Raw genomic sequence first — 14,044 nt, forward strand, 5'->3', positions numbered from 1 at the left:
CCCTTCCCAGTATTAAGCTTGTGAGCACCACTTGCTTCTCACAGCCCTCCCTTTTTAGTATCCCTCCCCCCGCCTTAGAGTTCCTCCCCCTATCTTACCCCTTTCCCTCCCAGTTTCCGTATTCCCTTCCGCCACATTTTAATTCTTTACATTATTCCAGTCTATCTTTCCCAGAATCACTGCCTTTATATAAATCCTTATCACTCTTCTCTGCTAAATTTGACAGATGACTGCTTAAAAACATATCCTTCTTTGTGTGATGCATCTTTGTCTCTAGCCACTCTTCTCTTTTTCAAAGATGATCTCTGCCCTTTTGCGGCAACCCATTCTATTTGGACCACCCACTACTTCATTGATAGGAAATCTTTCTTATGCTGAGTTTAAATTTCTTCTTTACAGCTTCCATTAGTTGTTCCTTATTCAGTTCTCTTGGGTCCAGTGGCAAAAGTTGAGTACTTCCTTCAAGTCACATCCTTTCAAATTCTTGAGTATTGTCACAGCTTCCTGAAACCTTCACTTCTTTAGATTATATATATCCAATTCCTTCAACCTTTCCTCATGCATCATAAATTTGAAGACTTTCATCAACCTGATTGCCTTCTTCTGGGTATTCTTTAGTTATTGAAATAATGGTAGAACCCCAAACTGCCTCAGACATTAATTGATCTCACAGAATATTAAAAAGCCATTGGTGTCTCCCAAGTATTTAGCCTATGGCCAGGAAAGAACTAAATGATGTTTTTGTACATAAATGTCAAGAGAGGTCTTCAGAGTGATAAGAAATTAGTCCAAAATGGAAGTTGGCACCACTGAAAAAAGTATGAAATCTGTGCTTGACATGTTAGAAGAAAAATGCTCCTGTCTCCCATTGCATTTTTAGAGAGTGTAAGTATTGGCAAGGCTTCTTTCTTGAAAGAGAAGTCAAGTTTTCTTGACACAATAAGCAACTGGAAAGCATGTGGAGTTGCTGAAGTGTTGTGGGAGAACATCTCTCAATGTATAGATTGCCTGATAGGATATATCTTTATCAGAGCAGAGACATCAAGAGTCAGTGTCTCAAAGGCATTTTGACTTTGGCAGGAATTTGTCTTTTGAAGGGTGCTATCCCCTTGATGCCATATATATAGCATTGCCTATTTAATCCATTCCCAATGGAAATAGTTTTCAGAACTATAAGTCCTTCTCCCCCCACCAATGCCTCTCTGCACCTCATTTGTATAACATAATTATTATTTTTACCTTTTCCTGGTCAGTTTTGCTTTTTCAACTCTGCCACAATCTTTTTTTGAGCTACCCAATTACTGATGTCAATCCAAAACATATAATATACATTTCCTTGCACAACACATAAACAACTTGTCCATCTTAAATTTCTTGAAATTAAGCTTTGATAGTGGCCTCCAATATGTTAAATTTTCTATTAAGGTTGGTTTGACTGTTGAGACAAAAGTCCTAAAAATCTGCAAGTTCATTGAATGTCCATTTTTTTCATTCAACCTTATGGATAATTTTGCAGAATATGACATTTTTAGCCAGACCTAGTTCTTTTGATTGCTAATATGTGTTATTTCAGGACCTGAAGTCTTTTATTGTGACTAATGATAAGTCCTGTATAATTTTAATTGTAGCTCCAGCATATCTGAATTGTGTTTTTTTCCTTGTTTCTTGCAAATTTTTCTCTTTTATCTGTGAGGTTTTGAAATCTGGCAATAATATTCCTATGTGCATTTAAATCTCAAACCTGGTGTGGAGTAGAGGGTTCCCCTGGTTGGTGTTGTAGGTTTGGCAAAAGAATTTCCACATTCAGTCTCCAAGTTAAGAGGTAAAGATTTATTATAATTGTGACGCCAATTGAAGCGGGCGAAAGTTCCAAGAGAATCTAGCGAAGAGCCAAAAGTAAGAAGATAATTAAGCTGTTTGACAATGGGGAAGAATTTAGCAAAGAACCAAAAGTAAGGAGATATTATGCTACTTGATAGTGGGCTAGTTTCTGTGGGAATTTATCAAAGAATCAGAATCAAGAACACAATTTTATAGGAAAGAGAAATAATATTAGGTTGATGGCTAATATGATGGCTTAGAAGTATAACTGAGGAATAATAGGGTGGGATAGTTCCTATCACTGAGTTCTATGGTTTATTGACCAACAGAATCAGTATTAACTTACTGCTATTAACCACATTTTTTGTGGCACTCCCAAGGCTGGCTAGCCTTAGGGTTTTTCAAGAAATGCTATTTGAATGGTCTAGATTAGTGGCTATAAAAGAGTTGTTAAGAATCCCCTTAAAATTGGCCACAGGTTTTAGGAGTGAAAGAATTCACTCATTCCCAAATTATTAGTTGCAAAATGAAAGTTTATTGTTAGATAGAAATCAGTTTACTAAGAGACTGACTTCTATAGTGGCAAATCTATGGAAAATGGAGTTTTGCACTGAGAATGCAGTTTTCAGTGGACAGAAAGTCCTGGTAGCAAAGGGAGCTACCAAGGTCTATCTGCAAAAAGTCCTTCATTGAAGGAAGCCATTATATTGGGTGTCTTGGTCGGGGCTGGGACAGCCAAGCAGGGCAGACTCAGTGGGAGCTAGTGAGTGGAGTCCCAAGTGGGCTCATCTACAAGCTGGGTTCCAGTGTGAGCTGGAATTTGAATAGAAGATCTTTAATTGAATAGGGTTGAAATTCTTTTGCTAAGGACTAGAACCAACCCCACCTAGATAACAGAATGAAACTGGTTGTCTTATTGCCCTCTGGTGGGGTCACTCACTGAGGCAGAGTTGAAGGAGATTTTTTTTCCTTCAAGGATTTTTAGAGTTTCGGGATTCCTTCTTCATTAATGGTCTACAGGGGTCCTCAAACTACAACCTGCGGGCCAGATGCAGCAGCTGAGGATGTTTATCCCCCTCACCCAGGGCTATGAAGTTTATTTAAAGGCCCACAAAACAAAGTTTTTGTTTTTATTATAGTCCAGCCCTCCAACAGTCTGAGGGACAGTGAACTATTTAAAAATAGTTTTAAAAAGTTTGAGGACCCCTGCTCTAGAAGATAAAAAATTCACTGCAGTGAGGGAGAAAACAATTATCTTGGATAAAGTAGAGGATAACTCCAAAAAAAAAAAAAAAAAAAAAAAAAAAAAAAAGCTGGGTTGAGGCAGACCTATCTAATTGTTTGACCAGTGAAAACAGGTTTCCCAAGGGATTGGAGGGCATTCTTTCCCAAGTGAGTAGCTAGGTGTAGGCCAAAAAGGAGATTAGAAACTGGCCTGAGGGTGTTTGAAAATACCCAGAAGGAGAAGGGTTATATCCCTTTTCTTTAGCAAGGGACTATTCCTGGAGCTATATGAGGGAGTGTAGGAGTAGGGGAATTGGGGAATCAAAGGTATCATCAGAGGTAACCAGGCAGCAGCACAGGCAGCTGAATCTGCAAACCTGTTTCCCTTGGACTGAAATGAATCCCCTTTCTGGGGTCCTTTACAAAACATAAGAGAAACCTAGGCCCATGGACAGCTTGCAGTAATTGTAGAATTTCCCCTGTGTACTTAATGAAGGAGTGTTTGGTTGTGGAAAATTCCCTTTCTTCCCATTTAGCTCCATGAGCATGCAAAACATGCAAGGCATATTTGGAGTCAATATAGTTGTTCACTCTCATTCCTTTTCCCAGTTCTAAAGCTCTGGTGAGGGCAAAGAGTTCAACCCTCTGGGCAGAGGTCCCAGTGGGAAGTGCCTTAGTTTCCAAGGTGCTCCTGAGGCTCACCACAGAGTAAACTGATTTCTTTTCCCTGTTTAAATTAGGCAGTGCTAACACTGGGGCAAAAGTCAGTTCAGTTTCTTTGAGGCAGATTCAGAGAGTGACAAGATCGGTTGCTTCTCTAAGAGTGAATGGGAGGTAGGAATTAATTCATGGCTCAAATACTTAACAGACTGACAGTCAATGTGGGCCTTAGACAAGGAAACACTATAGCTTCAGGAACCTAGAAAGTTATTCTGGGTATACAAAAGAAAGCATCTTTAAGATCTAAAGTTTAGGGAGACTGACCAGGAACTAAAAGCTTGTACTTAAGAAATTTTTCAATCAGGGGTTGCAATCCCTCTCTGATCTCTGACTTCACTGGGTTACTGGCACCTCTGAGGGAACACGCTGGGATTCTGAGGGTGCACTAAAGTTGGAGTAACATGAATAACCTATCCAGGTTATATTCTGGGTCCAAGATAGAGAAATCTACTTCCTCCTAGATTTCAGATAGAATATTAAGATCTATGAGAGAAGCACAAAAAATGTTCCCAGGGGTGTGAGAAGAGAAAATTGGGTCCCCAATTTTGCAATTAAATCATTCCCCAACAAGGGAGGCAGGACAAGAGGAAATGATAAGAAAAGAGGTTTTGAATAACAGGTCACCAAACTGACAAGGCAGAGGGAAGATTTCAAAACGTTCCTAAGTTTTCCTTCAATCCCCATCACAAGAGAGGAGGGGTAGTGGAGCTAGAGTACCAGGGCAGGACAAAATACCAGCTTCCCATAAAGTCAAAGAGAAATTCTTTTTTTTTCAAATAACTTTTTATTGACAGAACATATGCCTGGGTAATTTTTTTACAACATTATCCCTTACACCCACTTCTGTTCCGATTTTCCCCCTCCCTTCCTCCATCCCTTTCCCCAGATGGCAAGCAGTCCTATACATGTTAAATATGTCACAGCATATCCTAGATACAATATATGTGTGCAGAACTGAACAGTTTTCTTGTTGCACAGGGAGAATTGGATTCAGAAGGTAGAAATAACCCGGGAAGAAAAACAAAAATGCAAACAGTACATTCATTTCCCAGTGTTCTTTCTTTGGGTGTAGCTGCTTTTGTCCATCATTAATCAATTGAAACTGAGTTAGATCTCTTAGTCAAAGAGAAATTCAAAGGATTTACCTGTCACATCCAAAGTACGTGAGTTCAGCCATCATGATGGAGTAAGGGGGAGCCTGACCAAACCCTGGACATTGTAGCTCTTGGTCCTGAGGAGACCAGAGAACAGGGCATTGAGTAGAGGTGGCTCGAACCCATTGCAGACAGTCTCTCTCTTCCTATGCCTCTCCTGGTTGCACTTAGGTCCTGGGTCTGAAGGTTTCCTCTGTGGACAATTGCGAGACCAATGGACCTGTCTGCTGTGGCATCTAAGGCACAAACCCACATGGTTCTCAGATATAGCAGCAGCTATAATTTGAGTCTGCTCTCTGATCCCTCTGGCTCTGCAATTTCCCTCCTCTGCCACAGTTCATATCCTATTATTGAAAACTCCAAAAGCTGTTTCCAATAGCTGTGTCTGGGGAGTTTTGAGGACCCAGGGCAAACTTCTGCAGCTTCCTCCGAAAATCTGGGGCAGACTGACTAATGAAATGCATGCTAAGGACAGTGATTCCCTCCAGAGAAGTGAGCTCCAGGTCTTCCTTTAAATCCTCTAAAAGGCACCTCTACAAAAGAGCAAGATTTTCCTCAGATCCTTGGAGATCTTCCTTAAATTTTTCATAATTAACCAGCTTTGTAATTCCATTCTTCATATCTTCAGTGAGGCAAATTAGAAAATGATCCATTCTCACTATTTCCTTTCTGATAATCCCACCCAGGGTTTGTGATTGGAATAGCAATAATCCCTGGGAACAGGGAGGGAGGGACTCAGCCATATCATCTCCAAACTTCTGGGCTAGATCCCAGATTTTCTTTTGCTCCTCTATGGTGAAGCAAGAGAAGATAATGATGTTAATATCTCCCCAGGTAAGGTCAGATTGGAGGGAGATGGCTTTAAATCCCTCAATATGTCTAGTGGGATCCTCAGAGTAAGGGCCAAATTTTTCCTTAATCTGGGAAAGGTCTGACATTGAAAAGACACCTGTTCCCTGATTATTTCACTCCAAGAGCCTGCTAATAACTACAAACAAAAGAAAGCTATTTCTCTGAGTGGCCAGAGTTTAGAAGGAGTGGCTAAATCATGATCTTGAGGGAGAGAAAAAGGGATTCCGCTCCCAGTGTGAAAGAGACTGAGGAGCAGGGTCTGCAGGTTTCAGAGCTTAAGAGGTGAGGGTTCAGGAGAAGGGTATTGGGTTGAAGAAATATTGCTGGAACATAAGGTCCACATGTTGATGAGGTGATCCCAGAAGGAATTCTTGGACTTCTGCTCTCAATTGTCCTCCAGTAGATTTAGGGATAGAAGTGAACTGTCCCATCTTTGCCATGAGTCTTAGCATTTCTAGTCCTATAGTGCCTCATCTTCTCTGGCATCCCCCAGAGGGTGAAAAGGTGGCAAAGATTCCTTAGACCAGAAGGAATTTAGCTGAGAAATGACAAGAGATTCCAAGTCCAGGTGTTCCTGACAAGGAAAATTTACAGAGCAAGGAGCTCAGACAACCCAGACAGGCTTTCCTAAGTACTTGGAGTGCCCCCAGCTAAAAGGGGCTTACTTTAAGGAGAACATAAAAGTTGGGGGGTGGGGCCCACTATGTTAGGTACCAAAAATATTGAGGGGGAAGATGCCCCAATAAGATCAGGGTCCCTCTGGTCAATGTTGTGGGTTTGACAAAAGAATTTGCACAATCACTAAGTCTCCAAATTAAGAGGCAAAGATTTATTATAATGGTGATGTCATTTGAAATGGACTAAGTTCAGGGGAATCTAGTAAAGAGACAAAAGTAAAAAGATACACTTTGACAGTGGGCTAATTTCCAAGGGAATTTAGCAGAATCAGAATCAAGAAGATAATTTTATAGGAAAGAAAAATAAAGTTTAGGTTGATATACTAATATGATGACATAGAGATGCAATTGAGGAATGATAAAAGATGGGGGTAGTTCCCATCCTTGAGTTCTACAGTTTATTGATCAACAGATTAGCCAGCACTATTTGTGGTACTCTCACTGCCTGCTAGCCTTAGGGTTTCTCAGGATTTGCTACTTTCTCATATGATATCCCTGGAGTCTGTCTTCCATTCTTCTCAGAATGGATCATTTTCTAATTTGCCTCACTGAAGATATGAAGAATGGAATTACAGGAGGACCCCTGTTCTGTCTCAAATTTTCTTTGTTGAGACCAGTCTATGTTCATTCATCCTGAGGTGCAAATCTACTCTGTTTCTGGGGGAAATCTGGAGAGCTTGAAATTTTCAGACCTATTCTACCATTTTCTCAGAATCCTCCCCCTCTCTATTTTTTTCCCCTTCCTTTTTTTCCTTCCTTTCTGTCTAACACACATCCTAGGAAAGGGAAAGGAGAAGTACATATTTTATATACCACTTGTTATGGCAGTCCCTTCTGTAGCAAAATTTTCTCTGTTAAATGCTAAGAACAGAAGTAAGCCCAGGTATGAGAAAAATATTTGGCTAATGAAAAGTGCCAAGTCAGAGTCAAGTTAAGATCATAAACTCTGGTAGGAATTTTAAAAGAGAAAGGCAGTTTTTTGTTTGTGGCTCTCTCTCTCTCTCTCTCTCTCTCTCTCTCTCTCTCTCTTTCTGTGTGTGTGTGTGTGTGTGTGTGTGTGTGTGTGTGTCTGTCGTCTTGGGTGAGATGTAAGAAATAAGAGTTGAGAGATCCCTTGACAGCAATGGGGTCCCCCAGCTGGTCCACAGGGTTTGCAAAAGAATTCACAAACCCAAATGAAAGAGGTGTGGCAAAAAAGTGGGTTTATTACATTATTTCTTATTACACTGAGAAAACAGCTTTTTTAGATGGAAAAATCCTATTAGGATTATTTGCAAAGGTCTGGGCACAAAGCATTTGGTTTTTTTGGGTTTTTTGCTATCCCGAGCTAGGGAGCAATTTGAGGGACTAGTTTTCAATCTAATAGAGAGTAGTGATTATGCCCCAGGCCAAGATCTCCAATTGAATCTTAAGAGGAGATTATTTATCTGGTAGTTTCTCCTATAAACAGGAGGGTGAGATTTCTAACCCTTCCTCCCCACAAAGATCAGGGGGACAGTTTACATCAATCTCTCTCTGTCACCGGAATTTCTGTCATTCTCTGTGTGTGTGTGTGTGTGTCTGTCTGTCTGTCTGTGTCTCTCATTTCACTCTCCTCTCTCTCTCCTCTCTCTCTCTCTCTCTCTCTCTCTCTCTCTCTCTCTCTCTCTCTCTCTCTCTCTCTCCCCTTATTTCGCCCCACTTCCCTCCTCATTCCAAAGATCTATAGGAGGACATATCTAGTCAGTCCAACTGTGTGACCTCCAATTACAAAGACTGTGTTTGTTATATCTCACAGCAGCTTCATCTTCATCTTTCTGAATGCTACAAGGACACTGAAAGCTTATTTATGCAACAAGTACTCATTGACAGATCCAAATAGATAATATTCTAGCCCCACACCCTTTACTTGTGAGACCAAAATTCTGGGGAACTCTCACCCTCTAACACCACAGTTTGGGGGCACACTTAGGGAATGCTAGTTTTAATTGGGTTAGAGGGAGAGAAGCTTCCTAGTTTTTGAATTTTGAATTTGAAATTTGGAATTGAGGTTTCAGACTTCAACTCGGAATAGTGGATTTTCTATTGTTCATGAACTTTAAAAGGGATAATTAAAATTGATTTTCTCTTTAGGAAAGAGATTAATGTAGTAAATAGCTCATTTATATGCGAATGAGTAATCCTTTTAGGTTTCTCAAAATCGAGGAAAAAATTAGAATAGTATCAATGGAAAGAAGGTGGAACATACCAGCTGCAAAATTAACTATGAATTAATTATTAGGGGAATCTTTGTATCCTAGAAAGAAACCTATTTAGACCGACATATTAAAAAGAAAGATTTCAGTCAATCCTGTCTGCACCTGTGTAGAACTCAGAAAGCTCTATAGTTTTAGAGAAACTCAAGTCTCCTGCATACCTAGACAGTGTAGAAATGAGCTTGAACAGCTCAAGCATGCATCTCCACCTTGTGGCTTTCTCAGGTTTTGCACGCTGCGTTGCTACCTCTACTTTGTCATCATGATGTTAATAAATGAAAGACTGCTGATTGTGTCAGAATAAAGCTTGGTATTGGACTTAAGGCAGAATCATGAAGATTGGGGGGGAGGGCAAATAAGAAGGCAAGAGAAAATTGTGATTATTAAGATTTATTGTTCCTGGAAAGTTTTACTGACAGAAAGTATGGATGTGATGGATCACTGTACTAGTTACTATTGGTGATGTTCAGATTTCTATCTAAGGAATCAAAGATAAAAAAGAGACACTGCAGAAATGGAGGAGGGGAGGCAAACATATCAATTTTCAAAAAAAAAAAGAAAGATATTAAGAAAGGAGAGTCTATGTCTGTAGACCAAATGAACTTGCTGTTAATTCTCACCAAATTAAAATGGACCAATAAAGTGATGGTTTTTACTACAAAGTAGCAGGTGTTTCACTTAAAAACAAGTCATTTTTAAGTCTGTGGATGCAGAGATCCCTATGGTGAAGAGAAAATACTGTTAATAGACATGTTTCACAAGGATGAAGTGTACCTAAAAGAATCACCACTATTTTTAAAATTCTTATTTTTGTTTCATTTTTACTTTTTTTCCCATCTTTTTTATTTCCAAATACAAAGGCATAGGGACTAGAATAGGAACTGAATTTATAATTTTGTTGATGTTGGGGAGGTCCCAGTGAGTAACTTCTACCAAAACAAGTCAGCCCTTTCTGTGAATCTTCATTTGAGAGATGCCTTGCCAACTATGAGGGTAAGGTTCATGGCCAGGATCACCCAGCCATATGTAAGAGGAAGGATTTGAATACAAGTTTTCTTTGCTCCAAGGTCAGCTTTTATATTCTGTACTACACTTTTTTTTTGAGGGGGGGGGAAAGGTGGAAAGGAATAGAGCATGGTCACTAGACTGATCTATCAGGGAAGTTCCATAGATAACATGATCAGAAGACATATTTGACTGAATCTCTCATGTGTTCCTTGTGACCTAAATTATAATACATTTAGCTGGATTCTGAATTAGTTGAATGAAAGGACTCAAGACTATTGATTAATGACCTAGCTCAACTTGGAAAATTATCTTTCTTTAAAAGTACTTACGAGTGCTTAAAAGATCTGTTTTGGACACATTCTGGCAGACATTTCTATTAGTATCTTCTCAGAATGTCCCAGGTTTAATATAAGCTTTAATGGTTTACTTCTAAGATTTACAGATATCCAAAGCTGGAAGCTGAGATGGAGAACAGGTATGCTTATCCATCCTCTGCAACCTAGTTACTCTATAATAGGCTCTCTTCTAAATCTAGAGCAGTACAAAAACAAGTCTATTAAATCATCAATCTGATGCAAATTGGTTAGAAAAAGTTTTCAGTACTGAAAGCAGACTTTTTCAAGGGTATGAGATGTAAAATATTTATAATTAAATAAAATTGATTAATTTGACTCAGTTCTCTAATAACTTATCCAACTGTTTTCCTTTTATATAGGTAAAAGTGCAAAAAATAATTGCAGGCACATGGCAAATTTTTCAACCACTTCTTTTTGGTCTGGTTGGAGCAGAGGTGTCTGTTGCGAATCTTGAATCAAATACTATTGGTAAGACATTAGAGGAGAAGTTTTCAGAAATATTGGAGATTTTTTACATTGTCTTCCTTGTCCTTTAAAAAAAAAACTTGTCTAGCAATACATGCTATATTCAGCACATTCATTTCTTTTTATGTGTTGTAAACAAATACTTTCTGAGGCAGCCAATCCGAATGATCTGGGAACATAAAATCAAATCAGATTTATATCTATAGGTCTTTTAAAAAGCTCAATTGACATGAAAAACACTTTTCTTTATATGAAAAAAGAAATGCTGCCTCTCCTGAAATACGTGCTATCACCATAACTAGACAGCACTTTGTGCTCCATCAATTGAATCGTTTTTACCCAAGCCAGAAATAAGTTTTGTTTTATATTCAATCATGTTTGCACTTCCTTATTTTTATCTTAAAAAGGACAAAATGATAATATGTGTGAAAATGCTTGAAAACAAAACAGAAAAAAAAGAATGTCAAACTAAGATGTTATTGCTGTTCTTGGTAATTAGTCATCCTCAAAAAGTTCTTCTTGGCTAATATGTTGTTGATTTGAATTATTAACTCAAGCTTTTTTAATTTGTTCTAGGCATCTGTGTTGGTACATTGAGCTTGTCATTGTTGGCTCGAATTTTCGTCACATTCTTATTGGTGTGTTTTGCTGGTTTTTCATTTAAGGAAAAAATTTTTATTGCCTTGGCATGGATACCCAAAGCCACTGTTCAGGTAAGGATGGGAAAGAGCAATTAATGATACAGATTACTTGTAACATACGGTTACAAGTTATTAAATTATGGAGATTATTTTGAGTTCTCAACTGGAAGTCTGATAGACAATTGTTTTAATTGCATATGCACACACACTCTCAAGCACACTAGCAGAGTGCAATAGATTCAAAATCTTTGGATGGTCAAAGAAAATTTCTTACAGATTCAATGTAGACTTGGAAGGAAGGCTCCAGTGAATTTGCCCCAGAAATTAGTATTTGACCTTCCACAGGGGTCCTCAAACTACGGCCTCCGGGCCAGATGAGGCAGCTGAGGATGATTATCCCCCTTATCCAGGGCTATGAAGTTTCTTTATTAAAGGCCCACAAAACAAAGTTTTTGTTTTTACTATAGTCTGGCTCTCCAACAGTCTGAGGTACAGTGAACTGGCCCCCTATTTAAAAAGTTTGAGGACCCCTGTGAGTGCTTAACATTTTTATCAGTGATTAAGATAAAATCCTAGATTGTAAATTTATCATATTCCCAAATGACTTTAAGATGGGATGGGTCCCAAGATTTAATATCCAGTGAGGATTAGCCTTCAGGTAACCCTTGAAACTGTGATTTAGTGCACTTTGGAAATAACTTTAAAAAACCAACTATCTAGTAGTATTGATGATATATTCTTTTTTAAATCTCACTTTCAAGAGGAATACTGATTTTTGTGAAAGATATTTTATAAAACACTATAAAGCAATACTTTGCTATTCAAAATATAAATTAGGCTCTAAAAAGAGAGGTACTTTTTCTAACTTGAAGAACGTTTGAGTCATCTGGGTGTTAAATGTTCCAGAATCTATAAGTCTTAAAGAATTACTGCTTTTTATTTACAATCTCATACCAGTCTTCTAACTGCATAAATTATACCCACAAGTACTTATTATAACAAATGGAATTAAATTTTGCTACTATTTCCTGCCCTCAAAATCTGTTTCCATAAACCTTATAAATGTTACAATATTTCTTGAAATTTAAAATGAAACTACTATTTACACCTCAGTTTTCTGCTTTTAATCAGTGCCACAGAAGGTTATAGAAAGGAGATGGCCTATCCTTTCACATCATGCTGTTGTTGGTCTCAAGCAGACAGGTTTTGGTGTAGTTTTTTTTTTTTTTGGGGGGGGGGGGGCTCTAGACCCAAAAGATTTGGATTTAAATTTGATATTCTATTTTGATATTCTATTACCTATATGGTCTTAGGAAAATCACCCAACCTTCCTAGATCTCAGTTTTCTAATCTGTAAAAATGAGGGGATAGGAGTAGATGGTCTTCAACTTACAACTTGAGTTCTCTGATTTTAGCCTCAAGCTTGTTGTTTTGTCATGCACAACTCATTGTAATCCCATTTGGAGTTTTCTAAGCAAGGATACTGGAATGGTTTGCCATTTCCTTCTCCAACTTGACAGATAAGGAAACTGAGGCAGACAGAGCTGGATGAGCTGCCCACGATCATACTTGTTGTTAAGTATCTGAGGTTGGATTCTGCTCTATCTTCAAGCTGAAAAGCCCAAAAAGGAAGGAACTTTACCAGTATAGACTCCTGGCTAATGATGATTCTGCTTGCTTTTAACCTCCTAAGTCCTGTATCACATAAACTAAACTCTTGCAGGAACAAAAAGTATAAAATAAAATAGGTCCACTGTGCAGATAGATGTGATCCAATTATTAGCAAAGTTGAATCAACTCTTTATCTGTAGTATGGATGAAATAGATACAATGGACAAATGGAATCTTCAGATATATCCAAGGCTAGAACTTTTCCTTTCTATCCCAACTCCCATGAAAAAGTAGCCAGAAAGACTTCTTGCTTCACTGTGTAATTGAGGTGCTAACAAAAATGGCAGTGAAGGAGTCAACATGAGAAAAAGAAGAGATACAGACCACCAATAGTTAGAAAGTTGGGATCTGAAGAATAGCTTATTCTCTATCTAAAGAAAGACTATTAAAATTTAACTATGAGAAAGAGGCAATTTTCATCAGGTATATTTGGGCCCAATAAACAGAAAGTTATCAAACACTACTCAGCTACAACTTTTGCTTGCTATGACAGTGCTTTGGGAGTTGGTCACTAAACTAACTGAGGTTAGGATAACTGTTCTGGTCATTTGCAAGTATATACAGAAAGTATATCCTTGATTGATCCCTTAAAAAAAAAAGATAAAAACTTAAAGTAATTATACATCTGAATTAGAAAATATAGCTAGATGAGATTGTTATAGGCCAGAACTCTGAACTTGAAACAAAGGATTTTTACAAGGTACTAAGTCAGTGGAATTGATAGAGACAATAGTTATCTAATTTAGCATGGTTCAGTATGATTGATTTAATCCTACAAGGAGATACTTGAACTTGAAACAAGGTACTAAGTGGAATTGAGGAGACAATGGTTAAATATAGTTTAGCATTGATTTAATCCTACAACAAATAATGGTTTCCTGGTGATATAATGATTGGTATATACTCAGTGTGGAGTAAATAAGGGAGAAGCTCTCAGGGACAGAAAAGACAAGTGCACTAGAAGCTCTTGGAGACTGAGACAGATTCATTCCATCATCCATCATTTGTGGTGGCTGCAGGCTGAAGCACAAACCTTTGGATTCGAAAAGATTCAGAGGACAGAGAAGGAGGCAGGAGCTCAAACCCTTAGAACCAAGGAGAGAGATAGGCCTCTAAAACTACTAGCCGAGCCCCAAGTGAAGGAGATAGGACTTTGAAGGAGACAATAAAAGATTTGGACGTTAACACCTGGCTGCATTTCTGGTGATTACTGAATTGAAA

The 14,044-nt window shown here is 38.3% G+C and overlaps 1 protein-coding gene across 2 annotated transcripts in view; it reads left to right on the forward strand.

The window, feature by feature from the left end:
• SLC9B1 (solute carrier family 9 member B1) overlaps positions 1-14,044 on the forward strand; it is a 92,669-nt gene that overhangs the window by 57,041 nt on the left and 21,584 nt on the right. For both annotated transcript variants that reach the window (XM_051966167.1, XM_051966166.1), the window contains exons 10-11: positions 10,406-10,514; positions 11,088-11,224. In XM_051966167.1, coding sequence (XP_051822127.1) covers positions 10,406-10,514; positions 11,088-11,224 — 246 coding nt within the window. The remainder of the gene's footprint in view (positions 1-10,405; positions 10,515-11,087; positions 11,225-14,044) is intronic.

This window comes from Antechinus flavipes, chromosome 6 (assembly GCF_016432865.1).
Source record: "Antechinus flavipes isolate AdamAnt ecotype Samford, QLD, Australia chromosome 6, AdamAnt_v2, whole genome shotgun sequence".
Taxonomy (NCBI): Eukaryota; Metazoa; Chordata; class Mammalia; order Dasyuromorphia; family Dasyuridae; genus Antechinus; species Antechinus flavipes.